This window comes from Merops nubicus, unplaced genomic scaffold (assembly GCF_000691845.1).
Source record: "Merops nubicus isolate BGI_N331 unplaced genomic scaffold, ASM69184v1 scaffold12181, whole genome shotgun sequence".
Taxonomy (NCBI): domain Eukaryota; kingdom Metazoa; phylum Chordata; class Aves; order Coraciiformes; family Meropidae; genus Merops; species Merops nubicus.
The window spans coordinates 2740-19382 of record NW_008587640.1 but is presented as its reverse complement, the minus strand read 5'-3'; the positions used below and the strand labels follow the sequence as shown (position 1 = coordinate 19382).

General features: G+C 46.0%; 1 protein-coding gene across 1 annotated transcript in view; it reads right to left on the bottom strand.

Annotated features, from left to right (window-relative positions):
* MYO1H (myosin IH) overlaps positions 1-11408 on the bottom strand; it is a gene marked incomplete at its 3' end in the record, with an annotated part of 19931 nt that extends 8523 nt beyond the window's left edge. The window contains exons 1-18 of the mRNA XM_008948997.1: positions 11283-11408; positions 10107-10222; positions 8957-9155; positions 8372-8452; positions 7751-7930; positions 6947-7045; positions 6539-6652; positions 6159-6230; positions 5414-5533; positions 5035-5102; positions 4590-4695; positions 4004-4084; positions 2966-3057; positions 1487-1581; positions 1205-1251; positions 905-985; positions 344-449; positions 1-94 (exon numbers count right to left, since the gene is read on the bottom strand). The exon at positions 1-94 is cut by the window's left edge and continues 48 nt beyond it. Of these exons, the coding sequence (XP_008947245.1) occupies positions 1-94; positions 344-449; positions 905-985; positions 1205-1251; positions 1487-1581; positions 2966-3057; positions 4004-4084; positions 4590-4695; positions 5035-5102; positions 5414-5533; positions 6159-6230; positions 6539-6652; positions 6947-7045; positions 7751-7930; positions 8372-8452; positions 8957-9155; positions 10107-10222; positions 11283-11408 (1877 nt within the window). The remainder of the gene's footprint in view (positions 95-343; positions 450-904; positions 986-1204; positions 1252-1486; positions 1582-2965; positions 3058-4003; positions 4085-4589; positions 4696-5034; positions 5103-5413; positions 5534-6158; positions 6231-6538; positions 6653-6946; positions 7046-7750; positions 7931-8371; positions 8453-8956; positions 9156-10106; positions 10223-11282) is intronic.
* Positions 11409-16643: the final 5235 nt, after the last annotated feature.

Below are 16643 nucleotides of genomic sequence, written 5' to 3'. Positions count from 1 at the left end.
CGCGGGCGTGGAAGCCCGCCCGCCCGCACCCTCAGGTGCTCCATCAGCCCCAGGTACTTCACCTGGTGCCGGATCAGGCAGTCGTCGAACTTCCCTGGAAGTGAGAACAGAGCCCCACTGCTGCCCACTGCCCTGGGAAGCTCACCCCCTTCTCCACAGGGTGGGAGAAATAAGGGAAGGATCAAACCCGCATTGACCCGAGGTGATGATTTTGTTGCTAGCTTAACTAAGAAATATATAAAATAGATATTAAAAAATAGATTTTTATCTACTGTACCTAGCTACAAGCTAAAGTCTCCCTCACTCCACTCCTTTATCACGTGTCTTCAGCCCAATGCCTTACCAGGCTCCTTATTCTCATTGGGTTTAATACAGCGGATGTAGGAAGGCTCCTTGGACATCAGGATTTCTATAAGGCTTGTCAGACTGTTTTTGAACTGGGTTGCCACCTAAGAGGACATCAAAAGAAGTTTCTTAGCTGTGGAACAGGAGTGCTGCAGCATCTGAACTCCACTCGTTTCCTGTGCTCATCTCAGTAAAAGGCTGACATTAGTACTCCAAAGCTTTTGAAGCATGGTTAAATCATAAGTTATTTGGACAGAGTGCTTAGCAGGGATATTTGAAGCCCTTGCCATGCAAGGCAGCCCTTCAGAAACTAACTCCTGGCTGCCAGGCCCAGGGCTGGTTTTAGGAGTCAATTAATAACCCCATTAAGTTTTGTCACATTGGTAGCTGCTGTCTCAGCAACATCACTGTTCAACGACCAGGAAGCCAGCAGGGGTGTAACACCAGCAAAAAAAGAAAAGAATCCACTGGATTCAGAACTAAGGATGGGATCAGTGGTTAAATCAAGACTTGGGAAGTTGAGTTTGTAGGCTAAGGTAAGACTAGAGATGAAACTCACAGTCTCTGGTCTCTTCCTGTTGTCTAGCTCTGACAGTAAGAAGCAGTCCCTCATGATGCCATTTTTAGAGTTGCACAGCACCTGAAAGAGGACATGTGAAAAGCTGCCTTATTTAGAGGGCTGCTGTTGCCTCTGTGATGCTTCCAAACTCAAGCACAGCTGTAAGAACCTGCAAGCAGGAGCTTAAAGCACATTGCTGAGGAGAAATACTCCTCCTCGTTTGCTGCAGAGATTAAATAAATCTTCTGCAAGACATCTCTGCTTCAAGCAAGGTAACTTAAGAGCCTTTTCTGTTCTTACCTCCTTCAGGTTTCTGTACAGCAGATCATTATTCTTCTCTAGAAATCCTGAAGAAAAAAAAACCAGAAGGCTTAATTCTTTTTGAAGACTACACACCTTAACACAAAATCTGCAAATAGATCCTCAAATTCACTCTGCATTCAGATTCTTAAGACTTTCAAATAACACTGCCTTCAGAGGGCAGCTACTTTCTACTTGGTAATTCATCTTCAAGGCAAATTATTATCTGTCATATTGGCTTAAAAAGCTCAAGAAAGGTCTAGGCTGGGACTTTGCACTCACCAACAGCACAGTAAGTGACCTCTCCTGCGTAGTGGAGGAGGCGGAAATCCACCCAGTCAATCGATTTCCTTGTTCTTTGGTCTGCAAGCTTGCGACTGCAGGCAAAAAAAAAACCCCAAAAGGCCAAGAGAAAAAGCAGAAAATAGGCTTCCTTAGCTTGCAGAAAGTCCCCTGCACAAAAAAAGAGCTGTAGGAGAACTGGGAGCCTGATGTCTATTCTCCGGACGCAGTTACGGCCCATCATTTGATTACCATCCATCTGTCCCTTCTGAAGAGCAAAATTCAGTGCTGGAGAACAGGAGCCAGCTACCATAAACTCCTCAAAATACCCATTGCTAATCATCACCCTTTCCAAAAGCATTAAGATTTCTTCCTATTGCATCAATTTAAATACATCTCATTGCCTACAGGAGGAAAAGATCACCAGCTGCCTCCATTCAAAGTGAAAAGGGGGTGAAAGACTGTCCGAGGTATTTTGCCCTAGAACAAGAACCCAAACACAAAGGAGGAATCAAAATTTTTCAAGAACAGCAGGAAAATTTTAGAAAGCAATGTCTCTTGGGGGAAAAAAAAAAAAAGAGCAACTTAACAGTTTCAGTTTCAGCTTTGTAAGCAGTCACTAACAGCAGAGTTGTGTGTCACAACAGCACATTAATACATCAAAATTTCCTTCCAAGAGTATCGCCAAGCACAGATCCCATTTAAGTAGCTCTAGTGCTTCTATTTAAAGCTTTTAATCAGGCAGAACAGTATTAAGGCACATTGTGGTGACAAGAAAGTTGGCTACAGATTTTCCACTTGGCTGTGATGAACTTCAGAGAAATGGTGACAACTCATCAGCATGACTCTGAATTGATGGCTTGTCAAAGCCTTTCAGGAGGCTTCTGCTGGGAGCTGCCAGCACAGCCCAGTGCCAACACGTTCATCTGCCACCAAAACCAAACCCCAAAACACTACACAAACTGAGCATTAACCAAGACACCACTCAGCTGGGAGATCTGAGCAGGAGCAGGTTTCTTCCCTCTTTGTACCCAAAGCTTGCACATAGCCAGATGGACTCTTGAAAGAAAAATATTGATGTACCCCTCACAGCCTGGGGCATTGGGCTCCTCTTCACAATGTCTTCAGCTTTCCCTGGGGTCAGGGAGGGACAAAGCCACCTATGGCCAAAGCCATCTAACCTTCATGGGCCAAAGCCATCTTCATCTTTACAGCATCAGTCCCAAATTTTAGTGTGGAATGAAACCAGACTCAAACATCAGCACCATGCTAGTAAAGAGACAGGAATCCCCACCACAACCTGCCCAGTGCCCCAGGTCATACCCTACCAGCACAGCACACTACAGTGTTAGACAGTGGATGGGCTGCTTGATTTGTTTTTGGTACAAAGCCAAAGTTTTCCCCCTCCCCAATCCTCTGTTATGGCCAAGAAATGGGAAGAGTTCCCACTGTGATAGGATACAGAGTGTAAATGCATACGTCACAAAGTGGGCATGATCTCCTACTTTCTCCTCCAGCTTTTCCAAGAAGCTCAAATCAGTTGCTTCACCAGGTCGTAAGCATTCTTCATCCTAGAACAGCAGGCACCAGATCAAATGCTGCCCAGAACAGACCACTCCCTCCTCACTAACATTTACTACAACTTCTTCATGAAAAAAACAAAGAGCTTGGTTAATATCTGAGATGAGTTCTATATTATACAAGCAATTTCCCAGTTAAATTTTGAGCTTTGTTTATCTGTTTTCAGTAGAACTGTCAAAATAAATCAAGTCACATAAAATCTGGCTTTTTCTTCAAAGTCTGGCAACGCTCTGCCTCATTCTTTGTTTTTAAATGAGCTATAAATAATGAGAAAGATGACATCATTAGACACCAAAATCCAGCAGGACCTCCTGTTTCTCCTGCCATCCCTACAAAGGCACAAGGAGGATCTGCTTCAGCTGAGTGTTTTAGGAGCAGCAACAAGGGCAACGACACAAGAGGAGGACCTGCAGATCAAGGAGGAGGGAGGCAGCTCTCAGGTTTCTCTCCTAGCTGAGCCCTTTCAAAGCATCACACATCAAGGCCAGCAAGTCAGGTAAGCTGACAGATGGGGTGAGTTGTCCTCTTTCATCTTTACAAGAGCCTGGAGACCCAGGTGGCTGTGGAGAAGGTGTTCTGCAGCCTCCCACGTGGTGCTCAGAAGCAGCCTGGGTCCCAGCCCTGTTGCTGACAGCAGCCAGCCAGGTTACTGCAGGTACTTTCCTTCTCTCAGTGTCTCCAGGCAGCAAGTGGACAGATTGGCCTAGCTCTGCCTTCTGCAGCACCAGAGCTGCTCTGGAAGCAGCACACCTCCTTTAAATCCACAGCTCTGCAGCAAGCAGGTCCTTGATCTTCTGGGTCTTTGTAAGGTGTATTTGTTTACAGACTGAATAATGCAGAGCCACCACAATTACAGAAAAAAAAAACCCACTATGGACCATTATAATAGGGCCCAGGCAGGCATTTTAAATTAAGTAGCACAAACTCTGTTCTTACCAGAATGGAGATTATTCCTTTATGCTTCTGCTCAACCAGGTCACAGATGATCTTGTTGTTAAAATAAGGAATTGGTTCCCACTGGAAATAAAAGGGAGGAAAAAAGGGAAGAAAAGTTTTAGAGGAAGGTCTTTTCCTTGCAATTTTTAAGTTCTTTGGAGCCAGGTTTCAATCCCACTAAGGATCAGTGAAATGAATTAGGGCCAACTAACTGGGACAAGAGTTACAGAGGTGATCCATCACTCCATGCTGCAGTCCAGCTTTCAGCAGCCCAGACCATCCTCTTACTCTCTCTCCTTTCATGTACTCCATTGTTCAGTGTCTGCATTGTTGGAGCTCCCAAATTCTGTCACTGCTGACCTGAGTTTTGGGGCACGTGCTGCTCTTTTCTTAGATGATGTCAATTAAATATAGGCTGAATTACACTGCAAAAGGGTTACAGAATGGGACCCATGGCTCTCTTATACTCCCCACGTGAACCATGCAAACAAAAAGAGAGAAAAGCAGGAAGGTTTCTTCATCCATGAGCAAAAACATTCAGTGTAATGGCAGGTCAAAGAGAAAAGGGAGGGGAAAAATAAGTTACCTCTATTCCTTCCAGCTCATATTCCTCCTGCTCTGCCTTCAAGGTCATCTCAATCAACAGCTGCTGGAGCTTCTCGTTGCAGTAATTAATGCAGAACTGCTCAAAGCTTCAGAATAGACAAACAGGCATTATTTTTATTTATTCCATGCACAGTTTTACTTCTCCCACCACTAACTACTGCTTTCAAGCCAAACAACCCACATCTATACAGATGAAACTCATGCATTCCCCCCACAGCACTGTACCCATGACTCAAATCCAGGCAAGGAGTCCAAGCTAAAGCTTTCACCAGGGAGTTCAGCTAATCCAGCCCACTCAGATTTTGCACTTTGGCAGACTTTTGCCTTGCTGGGATGAAAGTGCACTCAAGAAGCCATGCAGGACTTCAGCACATGCCCCACCAGCATCAGGACAGATGACCCCCAGCCTCAGGAACTGCTGTTACCTGTTTGTGTCCAGCACTTCAAACCCATAGATATCCAGCAGGCCAATAACTGTTTTCCGAGTTGAGTCCTGTTAAAAACACCATTACTCTGTAATTGCTGCTTCAGCTGATGCTCCTTCCCTGTGTGCTTCATGTTGCTGCCTTCACCTAAATTTTAACCCTTCTCTTTGAGAGCTTTGTATCACATTTCAATGGAATAGTCACTTTGAAACAGATCATGAACTGCTGAAACTATTCAACACACCACCCTCCACACCTCCATCAAGCATCCAAAATCCAAGATATTTGGTGGTGAGTGCTGTAGGGCCTCACTGGGGAAACTCTGCTCAGCTTGCTAGGAGCACTCAGCTTCTAGAAGGACACTAGGCAAGAAACCAACCTTGTTGGCTAGAGAGCCATTAATTTTGTTGACTAGCCAAGTGAAAGTTCGTCCATAGATGGCCTTGGCTACAGCATCCCGAGCACAGAATGCCAGATCCACATTCAATGGGCTTAGGACCTGAAAGGATACACAGAATTGTGCCAGAGGTGATAAATAAACACTTTCACAAAACCTGTTCATGGTGTGGAGAGCCAGCCATGCTGTTGTACACCACAGCACAGAGCTCAGCCAGTCTCCACTGCAGCTCCTCACAGCTTTACTCACCAGCAGTGTCACTTCAGCTTGCTCTATGGCCACAGGCCAGCTGGATTAGGATAGATTATGAGCTTCCATTTTGAAGAATACTAATTTAGACACATAGGGAGAAGTATACTGCTTTCTCTTTAATTTTATTAAAAGTTGGTACAAAATACTCAAAGCACAGCTTTTACCAGTGCTTTTCTCTATTTATGCAGCTGTTTCCCAGGAGGTGCTCCAGGGACTGAACAAAAGGACACTGGCTGGCTCACAGTGCTGCCTGCAAGTCCCTGTTCCTACCTTGTTCTACCTTGTTCAGTAGGAAAGGTCCAACACTGGGAATATGTTTTAGTTCAACATCTCAGGCTAGAAGAGGAAGGTGATACAGAGGAGGAGAGAGACAGAGTGATCTGTTTTTACTGTAACACTGCTAAGAACAGAGCTCCTCATGTGCCACCACCACCAGGCTGGGGTGGCTCCAGGGTTACACAGGACCACTCAGTACCTCTTCAGATCTAGCTTCAATCTTCCGGTGGGTGAGAGCTTCCTGCAGAATGGACAAGTGCACTCCCAGCAGCTGCAGAAGAAGAAATAACCTGCACTCAGAGTGTGGCCAGCAGGAGACTGCTTAAATAGGCTGTGTTGTGTCATCATCAGGGCCTAAACCCCCAGTCCATTCCCAGTTACACTCATCTCTGAGCAACAGTAAGGCTCAGAGTTGTGCTACAGAGAAAAGGGGCTCGACAATTCAAGATAGCTTCTAAAAAGAGCTGAGTATTTATACAGCAAAGCTTTGGGGAACAGAGGGTTTTGTCCTTAAGAGGAAAACACAGCAAGGTTAAGGCTTTCTTCACTTACTGACACTCCCTGGGAAGAGTGAGCTACCTTTGAAATCCATTTGATCTGCGTGCCGTCGCGAATGATGGCGTGTCCATTGCTGTCTTCTTCAAACTGAATGTTCCCCAGGTGCAGCACACTAGCAACAATTCCAAAGAGATGCTGGTAAGGAGAGAAATACCATTAGGAAGTGAGTTCCCACAGCTCCATGGGATGGCAGTAATCTTTCCTGCAGAGGCTAATACACAGAATGTTGGCTAGGCTGAAGGAGGCGAGTCAGGCCACCACCAGCTGCCATCAAGCTGTCCCAAAGGACAGAGCTCTTCACCCATCCAACCCCTCAGCCACCCCAAAAGGGTGCTGTTTCACCCTTAACACCTCTCCCAGGCAAGACTGTTAAGAGTGTAGTTTCCCTGGATCCCCTCTGGCAGGCTCAGTCCCCTGCACTGTGCATACCTCCACATCTTTTTCAGTAAAGTCAATGATGGAAAAAGCTTTGCGGACTATTTTCCAGTCATTCTTGTCATTAATAGAAAACACTTTGGCACATCGACCCTAGGTAGTAAAAGAAAGATGATTTAGTACAAATAAAATTGCTTTCCCAATTAATATCAGCAGCACACACAGCACACCACTTCCATTTCCAGCTCCCTCAGCCTGTACAGATCCAGTCAGCAACTAGCTGGCAAGTTCATCTCTCTTCTGCTCATCCCAAAATCTGCTCATTTGATCAGATCTTTCAGTTTCTATTTAAAGCTTCAGATAACTTAAAGCATTGAGCTTAGACAGTGATTACTCTTGGGAAGAGCTTGAGCTTACTGTCACTGTCCATTTTTATGGTAATAATGCCTCTTGCCCACGTATTCTTTTAATAAATCTTAAGAAACTCATTTTGTACCAGGTGCTGACAGAGGGGCACTTGAAAAGATGCCTTTGTACAAAGTGTAACTTGCAGACAGAGACTACTCTGCTGTTTAGTAGCTCAGACCACCCTTTTAGATAAATCAAGAAAAGTCCTGACCACACCAGAGGGACCAGGGTCATCAAATGCTTTGGTGACATTCTCTTACAAGTGTTTCTGCTCTCATTTTTTTTTCAACTCTTCTGGCTTTGCTGTCAGCGAGTCACATTGCACAAGAACTTGTTTCTGGCCCCACAGCTACAGCAGCTGACCCAATAAGAGATAGCACACCTTGTAAAGTCACTTATCACCTGCAGTTTGAGGTGGAAGACACAGAGGGGGGACAAACCCTCACTGACCTGGATGAGGTACGTGTACTTCTGGGGGTTACGCTCCAGCCCAAGCCAGCAAAGCAGATCCTTGTCTCCACCCTCCAGCAGCTGGTAGAAGATATGGAAATTCCTCTCTCCGTGGTTTTGGTGGACAACTCGAGATTTCTCTATTAGGTAGCTGAGGATGTGCCCCCCTACTGGAGCGCCCTGGCAGAGCAAAGCAGCCAGGTCAACACCAACAGGCAGAAGTAACAACACTGTGGTGGCTGTTGCTCTGTGCCTAGGAACACGGAGCAGTGCCAGGAGGAGCAGGTTTCTCTGCTGTTACTTATCTGCCATCTTGTGTTTAAGAGTTAGCATTCAACAACAGTACAAGCTGCAGCTAAAAAGCTTGCTGGATTTCTAGTGTCACTTGTGCTTTACAGCAACCTATATTAGCTTTCCAGCAAGAGCTGGCAGTGTTGCCAGCAATATAGGAAGCTTTCAGCACCTATAACCAGTCCCTTTACTCTCAAAATGCAATGCCTGTAAAAACAGGGGTAGAAATCTGCAGTGTAGGGCTTAATAAATCCTGTGCTGCCTGGTAAATGTCCAAGAGGTTCACTGATACAGCTTGTTTTAATAGCAGTCCATTAAGTTTGTTCCCACCTTAAAGTCAAATTGGATATCCATGTATTTCCCAAATCTACTCGAGTTGTCGTTGCGCAGAGTTTTTGCATTTCCAAAAGCCTGTGGGGAAACAGATCCATGAAATCACTTCTCATCTTCCTGACAACCACGACAGGACAAAGTTCCCATAACAAAGATTTGCTGCATCAGCCAGAGTCCTGCTACTGAATTTAGGGGGATTAAAGTACTACAAACTGATTTATTTCCCTGGCTTTAATGGGGAATTCAGCTGAACAAATTATTGCTCTTCCTGACGTGACCTATAGCTGAAGCCACAAGGAACTGTGTGTGCTGTGCAGTTTCCTTGTACACCCAGATTTCAGCTACCCTCCACTAGAAAACCCAAGTTTAGATTTCTAAACAGAGGGATATGAAATCCCAAACATTCTTCCAGAGACCGTGCTGCCGAGAGGGCAGCGTGGTTTTATTTTTGTTCTGTAGGCAGGTGCAGAGTCCTGTCAAAGAGGAGGCTGTTCCTGGGTGTGCAGACATGCCTCAGAATCTCACACAGCAAGACCATCTACCCCAACTCCTCTGCATTTGGCACCTTTATGGAGCTTTTACCTCGAGAACAGGATTGGAAAGCAGCAGTCGGTCACGGACAATCTGCAGCTGCTCTGTGGTTGGACAGGTTACTGCATAATACTGCAAGATCTTCTTGGATGCTTCTGTCTTCCCAGCTCCACTCTCCCCCGAGATGAGGATGAAGTGGTTGTTGTACTCACTGCACATCACCCGGTAGGCGTTGTCAGCTATGGCATATCTGCACATGGAGCACAAGAACCATCCCCAGGGGAAGCATCCCTCAGAAATGGCAACAGCAGGCAGAGTATCAAGGGTTTTTTTTCAGAAGTGTTTACTCTTCACCTACACCACAAGTATTGGGCACAAGGGGAAAGCAGAGCTCAAAATGGGAGCCTGACTCAAGGTCTCAGAGTAAAATCCCAGCCTGTATCTGAGGGACTTGTTCTTTTGCCCCACTGTTGCTGTAGGATTTGCACAGGCTGCATGTGTTCCTGGTGGATACAGTTCACACACAGCAGACATTCCCTCCTCAAGGCAGTTCTGATTCCAGAAAAGGGGAGAGCTCAACTTCTGCTGATACAGACAGATGACCAGTAGTGGAGTTTTCACCAATATGCCACTTAAGGAAGGAATCAGGAAAAAAAAACCCAAAACCAAAAAAAACTAAACCAAGTAACAAACAAACCTGCTCAGCAAACTACACAGCAACTTCCAACCATGACAAAAATTCCAACCCAGAGGTCAGAAGTTCAGGCTCCTTTCCCTCCTGGGAAGCCCAAGTGGAGGCTGTGCCTGAGCACTGTGCTTGTCCTGTGGGTGCCTGCACTGAGGACAAGGTGAGATGACCAGAGTGGTTTGGACAGCTGCAGGAAAAGATGTTGACTTGCACATGGCCAGTGTCAGGTCTGATAAGACCCCGTGTAATGAGAAGGACACTCTGAGCATGAGTCTGGACAGTTGTCTTCAGGATAACTCTGCCCCTACAGTTCCCTTCTGCAATCCTTTTGTTCCCCTTTTCTCTTCATAGTCAGCTAGAAAACAGGGACAAGCACCTCCTCACCTACAGGAAGGTGGGAACAGCAGCATTCAGACTTGCTCACTGTGGACACACATCCTTCTTGCTAGCACCCAGTGCTATAGAGAAAACCCAATTTACTGATAGGAACTGAAATCTAAAGGTTCTACTTACAGATGTGGTGGCAGTTCAAAAAAGTTTACCCCTCGATAAAGCTTCATCTGTGTCACTGTGTAGATGTCCAGCTCTTTGTAAGGGTTGACAGATACAAGCAGAGTGCCAATATATGTCTGCAGGAGGAAAGAATGCATACAGGTGAGCAACCTGCTCCACCACCACCACAACAGCTCCCAGAGAAGGAGTCAAGTACATCAGGATGTTAGGCAAGAACAACTGGAAGAGATGATACAGAAATTCTAACAGGGTGGAAAAAAAAAAGCACAAAAAAAGCCCCTCCACAGGCTTCACTGTTTCAAAGCCAACACTAAACTTCTTCCAAAATCTACCTAGTTAAGAGCAGAGCTGAACAATGAAAGCAAGCTTAGAATCTTAGATGTTACATACAAGGCTTTGATACCTCATGATGCTTATGGGATTTTCCCCCCCTATGTAAAGTTCACATAATAATGCATTTACCATCCTAGCTCACAAAAATCTCTGTAAGTGACCAATAACTAATGCTGTGAAAGAAAGCCAAGGACAATGCCTGCTCCACAGACAGCAGTTCAACAGAGCAGATGCCTTCTTGACTGTGAGAGGGGATCAAACACCACATCTCAGGACACATTGCATTTAACCTCACTTGTGTACATTTTCAGCACATCACAATGCCCAGCTCTACCTTTTTTAATTCTTCCCATTACTGTTATACAGACATCAGTCCTTATTTGACAAAGAGCATGTTTAGATTCCTTGCACAGCTGTAAGCCAGTGGGGCCACTGAGAAATGGATGTGGAGTCACCTTAGCTTGTACCATGAGGTCCTGGGCACTCCTCAGACAAGCACTCAGCACTGCCTTGCCTTCAGAGGTGAAGGTGAAACACTACAGCATATCATTTGGATCCCAGAAGGCACCTCTGAGCAGGCTGGGACTATTATTTTCATTAGATAAACCCAGCACTTTGCTGGGTGCTACTAACATTAGCAAGAGTTGTGTCTCAGACCCCAATGAAACCAAAGCTGGGAGAGTATTCTCTGTACCAACAGGGCCTCCTTACCCCTGCAGTTTTAGCTTGCATCCTAAGGATGGATAACAACTTTAAAATTTATGTATATATTCACACACACGCCCCACTTTAGAGACATTTCACCTGCTAGAGGCTCCAGGAAGCCACAGGAGCAGCACTTACATAGATGAGGTTCTCCTGGTATCGCTTGCGGAGGTTGTTGAGGAAAGCAGTCTCACTGGTGTGGGAGTCCAGAAGCACAAAGTCCTGCACCCCAACTCTGTCCCGGGCTATCAGAGCCCCTTCCATGTCTGCATCAGTGTTATCTTCCACTTCTTCTTTCTACAACACAAAGGTTGGATGATACAGAGTTAGGAGAGAGCAGACAGGGACCCTAAGTGCTTCCTCGTACCCCGGGGCCAAATCAATCTTGCACAGGTAATGCCACAAGATTATTATCCAAGCTGTCACCAACACGTTCCCCAAAGCTGGCAATGCCATCCCATGAGTGTGCACTCCAAATTCTTTTCACAATCAAGACGTGTGAGACTCGTTCCTGTGATCAGAGAGGAAGACCAAGGCTTGCAGGCAGCCCCTCACCAACATCAGATGTCCGAGACAAACCCAGCTCTGAAGGTGCAGTCACCATCTCAGACACTCCATCAACTCAGCTGAGACAAAGCAGTTCCAGTCACAAAGTTAGAAGTTAACAGTACAAGACAGCAAATTGTCAGTTCCTAGCACCCACCTGCAACTACTTTATAGACCTAAAACCCACCAAAAAAAAGCAGAATCTCCAGGAAAGGCTGCATTTGACTGGACAATCATGGAAAAAACGATTAATTCTCCAGCACTAATCCACACAAGATTGCCTCCTTACTCCTAGTGCCTTCCAGGGATTGCAGGCAGCTTTCAGGGTTGGGCAGCAGATGTCTCCACAGGCCAGTGAGAGACCTGGGCAGGGCACAGCCAGGCCACCAAGCTGGTAAAGCCATCAAACAGCGACTGAGAGGAACAGTTAAACCTTTAACAGACCCACACCAGCTCTCCAGAGAGGGGATAAAGATGCAAAAAGCATGTCACTGACAGAAGAGAATTCTTTTGCACATTCCACTTGGCACTCTGTCTTGTGGAATTTGACCTTATGCTGGAAATACTGCTGAGGATCAAGCTCTTCTTTCCTAGACTTTAAGAATAAGTTGTATGCTTTTTACTTAACTAAATCAAGCTGATCATTTCATGCTAGCAAACAAACAGGGTATTCTTTATTCTATAGGAATAAGTGTGCCATAGGGTTTTCAGGGATTCTTTCTTGCTTCTTAAAGACACCTGAACCACCTCATCCTGAGAAAAATTTCCACCCCAGTGCATAAAATGTTTCCCTTAGGACAGAAACGAAGACAAGACATTTTCATCAGCTTACCTTTCAGGGTTCCTGAGCTTTGCAAATGAGGGGAAAGAAGCTGGCAGAGCAGCCATCAGCTGAAGACTCAGAGCAGCTCCTCAGACCCAGGGAGGTGCACACAAGCCCAGCACCCTCACTACTCTCACACTGCCCTTTGTGACATTGGCTTCTCACATCTTGCTGCTCCACTGCTCAGGGAGGTTGTGTGATTGTGTGGAAGAGTTTGAACAAGCATTAAAAGGATAGAGGGTAGCAATGTTTAGGCAGTGTCACATCACTTCCCCCCCTTTTTTTTTATGAAAAGCAGAAGCATTACAGACTGTAAATAAATGCAATGTAAAATGTTCCTGCTTTGGCAAATCTTGGTTCTGGAGTTAGGCTTTTGGGGTGAGCCTGCACAGCACTGGTGGGAGATGACAGCACTTCAGCCACTAAGGCTTGGTGCATTTAGAAGGAGGTTTTCACCAAAATAAAGGGCAAAGGACCCAACTGTGCCATATTCTTTATGCCTGAGGGAAGCTCAGAAGAATGAGCTCTTAAAGAGGAATTTAACACTAGTCTCACTTTTACTACAGCCTGCTCTGTACATTCATCTACTTATCACACTCAAAGAGCCTTGATATTTATATTCAGCAGTAACATTACCACAACACTCCAGAGAGAAAGACATTCTGAAAGCACACTCTTTAGATCCTGTCATACAGATAAACAAATCAGTCCTGTGCTAACTTCACACACCAGCAATTACTGCTCTGCCTTTTACACCCCCTGCCTCCAGCAGGCTGTGTTCCCAGCTCAGGGCTGGCAGGCACAGGATTCCTCATTTCTCCTGAGCCATGGCATGACATGACTGTGATCACTTCTTTCTTCTGCCAGGAAGATACCTACTTTTTTTTCCCTTTTAATATTAATAGCCCTTTTTTTCCTCCTCTGTACATGACATATCCATTTGTTGTGCTTGCCCTTAGCTAAGGTTCCATCAATTTGAAGACATTATAAAAGATGACTTGGCTTCTCAAACCAATACCTGCACAGACCCTGCTACTTATGTAGGGAGGAATATAGAGAAGGGGAAAGAAGGAGTTAAAATATCTCCTATGCATTGTCCTGTTAAACATTTGATTGTACAAACTTCAAAAACCAAAGAGATATTCAAACCACTGGTCACAGTCATCAATACTTTCATTCTGAACACTTGTCCCTGAACCAAGGAGCCTATTCAGTACTTGCTATGCAGGTGTTCCCACCCCAGGAGCCAGGACATGTCCCCAAAACATTATCACAGCTTTGCAAAATCATGGGAAGACTACACAGAATGGCTTCCCAGGCTGCTGTATTAAGTGGGGTAGAGTCAATCCCCTTTATTTCCGTCCTCTTGCTAGAAGGGTGGCAGAGCTTGGAGCCCAGCTCCTGCTCCTAGTGCTGACCCACCCAGCCTGGGAGGGCACCCAACCTTCTCAAGGCCTGACTGAGCTGCATGAGGGTTCATCAGGCTGAACAGAGCAGTTGTTAGCTCTGGGTGACGAGCAGAAGACCTTCCCAGCACCACAGAGCAGTACAGATGTGCATGTCTCAAATCAAGCATGTTCAGGGTGTGATAAATCAGTATCCAGCGACAGAGAATTAAAAGCAATCAAACCTCAGAACTAAGGGCTGTTGAGTGAGTTCTCAAACTTGAGCATGTCTTACCAAGTAAGAGAGGTCTTTGAATTTAATTGCAAATCCATTTTTAAAGCAGAGGCTTTGGCCTAGCTGCAGACCACGACCTCCTGATACACTCTCTGCCCTGTGTGTGGTCAGTGCTCCTCTCCAGTGAGCCATCAGGAAGCCCACCCTGGCACACGTGGCAATGCTCAGGTCAGCAGCCTCCAGTCCCAGACCAGTCCCAGACCAGTCCCAGCACACCAGAGCTATCACAGCCTGAGTCAGGCCCATCTCCACACTCCCACCACACCACACGTACATCCGTGGTGTACTCCACCCATTCAGGTGCCAGGCAGGAGGAGCAGCCTCATCTGGAGCATTCTGCACCACCTCTTTTAGGGCTTACAGCCTATGAAGCCTCCTGCCCTCCTCAACGATGCTTTTCTTTCAGCTGCCTGTTGTTTCAAGTTATTTTTGACATTCTGAGTAAGAAATCACCTGATTTTTTCTCCCAGGGTAAAGCATATTTTTGGCAGAATTACAAGCAGCAAAGAGAATATGTGAATAGCTTCACCTCCAAAATACACACGCAGTATTAACCAAAATAATAACACCCTGAAACCCACCTTGCTCTATGGGCACCCTGGATCAGGCCAAACAGAGAATTTAAAATGAAAACTTTAAGTTGAGATTGACCTAAGGCAGTACAGCACTCAAACCATATCACAGTCTGAACTATTTCCTCTGATTTTTCCCCCAAACAGTTCATACTCATTTTTCCCCACTCTCATTTGCACGCTGGCTGCCTGACAAGGTGAGATTTTGTCATTTGACTAACAAGACAGGCTACAAACAAATTAAGGTGGATTTGTCCTTGAGAAAGCACTCTGGACAAGCTGGACAAGAGGCTTTTACCTTCTTTCCCACCCAGGAAGCATGAAAGAATAAGCCTGAAACCACAGTGGCCACCTACCTGATCGGGTTTCCTTAACCCAGTTCTCTCACTCAGATGTTAATTGGTTAGTGACACTGTTCCCCATTAGCCAAAAATCCCAAACTCTTTTCTGGGCTACTTCATGCTCAGATTTTCTCAGTATTTTGCTGTTGCTGAGGTCAGACAATTTTATTATCACAGTACCATTCACTGCTCTGTCCCCCATCCCTTTGCTAGACGTTTTTGTGCTTACCTGGTGTCACCATCAGTAAGAGATACCCCCAGGACTCATCAGCACACATTAACCCAGCAAGACACTGCTCTTTTTAAAGGATGATTTTCTTTTCCTCATCACTTAAGAGTCAGATTTCTTTCTTGCCTACTGAGACACAAGCCCCATCAGCAAATCTCTCCTCACTACAATGAGAGCTTTTTATTCTCCCACAGGGATTTGTCTCTCAAGACTGGAGCTACACAGAGCTATGGCAGATTACAACACAAATTAAGGAGTTATTTTAGCCCTTTTTCAAGACCTGCACAAAGTCAGAAGCAACAGGCTCGTTGGACAAAGTTTGTACCAACCAAAACAAACAAGACCTGGCAAGGAACAGTTATAGAAAATTAAAAAGAAAAAGAAACTTTACAAAATTATTACTTATCTTTGCCAGAGGCTCAGAACTTCATCTTTCAACAGGCTGCAAAGTTAATTGTTGCCTTTTCTTTGGTTTGATGTCATAGAGCAGAAGAGATTAATGTATAGGGGAAGAGGAGGATAAGTTATGATGCCACTGCTGTGGAAGCACCAGAAGAACCCAAACCAAACCACGCCACACATGCAGGTACAAAAGTGAGGTAGGAGCCTCAGGTGGGCACCACCTCACCCAGCACATCTTTCAAGTCATCTTTTTCCCACCCCATCAGGAGCACCCTGACCTACAGCACCATGCCATGCAAGCCACTAGACCCCAGGTTTATTGAAACCACCCCTAAGGCCACCAGTTCCCCTGAGAACAGCAGAAAAATCTTCTCAGGCACCCTCCACACTCTCCCAAACCACCAGAGAGGTTGGATTTCCTCACGCCCACCCTGCAAGTTCTGAGTGTTTCTGTCTCCGAGCTGCCTCCTGCTTTACCTGCCTGCCCCACCGCGGTGTGCCAGCTCCCTCTGCACCCCACGCTTCCCATGAGGAGTTAACAGGGCTGGAGGCGAGGCCCCTGCCAGCCGGATCGTGTGTCGGGCTCTTTGCTCTCGGGCAGGGATGCTAACACCCTGCGTTTAATGAATTATCCAACGGCTGTCAGCGCCCAGCCTGCGGCGAGGCTTGTGCCGCTCCAGGAGGCTCTGCAGAGCTCGCCGAAGGATGGAAATCCGAATTTGGGGATGGAGAAATGGACTGGAGCCTTCCCGATGGGTGATCTGAGTAAATGCAGGTACAGAACAGCTCACCCCGAGGAGGCTCCCGAGCCCTTCCCGCAGCTCCCGGCTTGGATCCCCACTAGAGGTCACTGCAAAACCCATTTTAATTTCAGTTCCACGCTTCCTCGGATTATCCTTTTTTTCC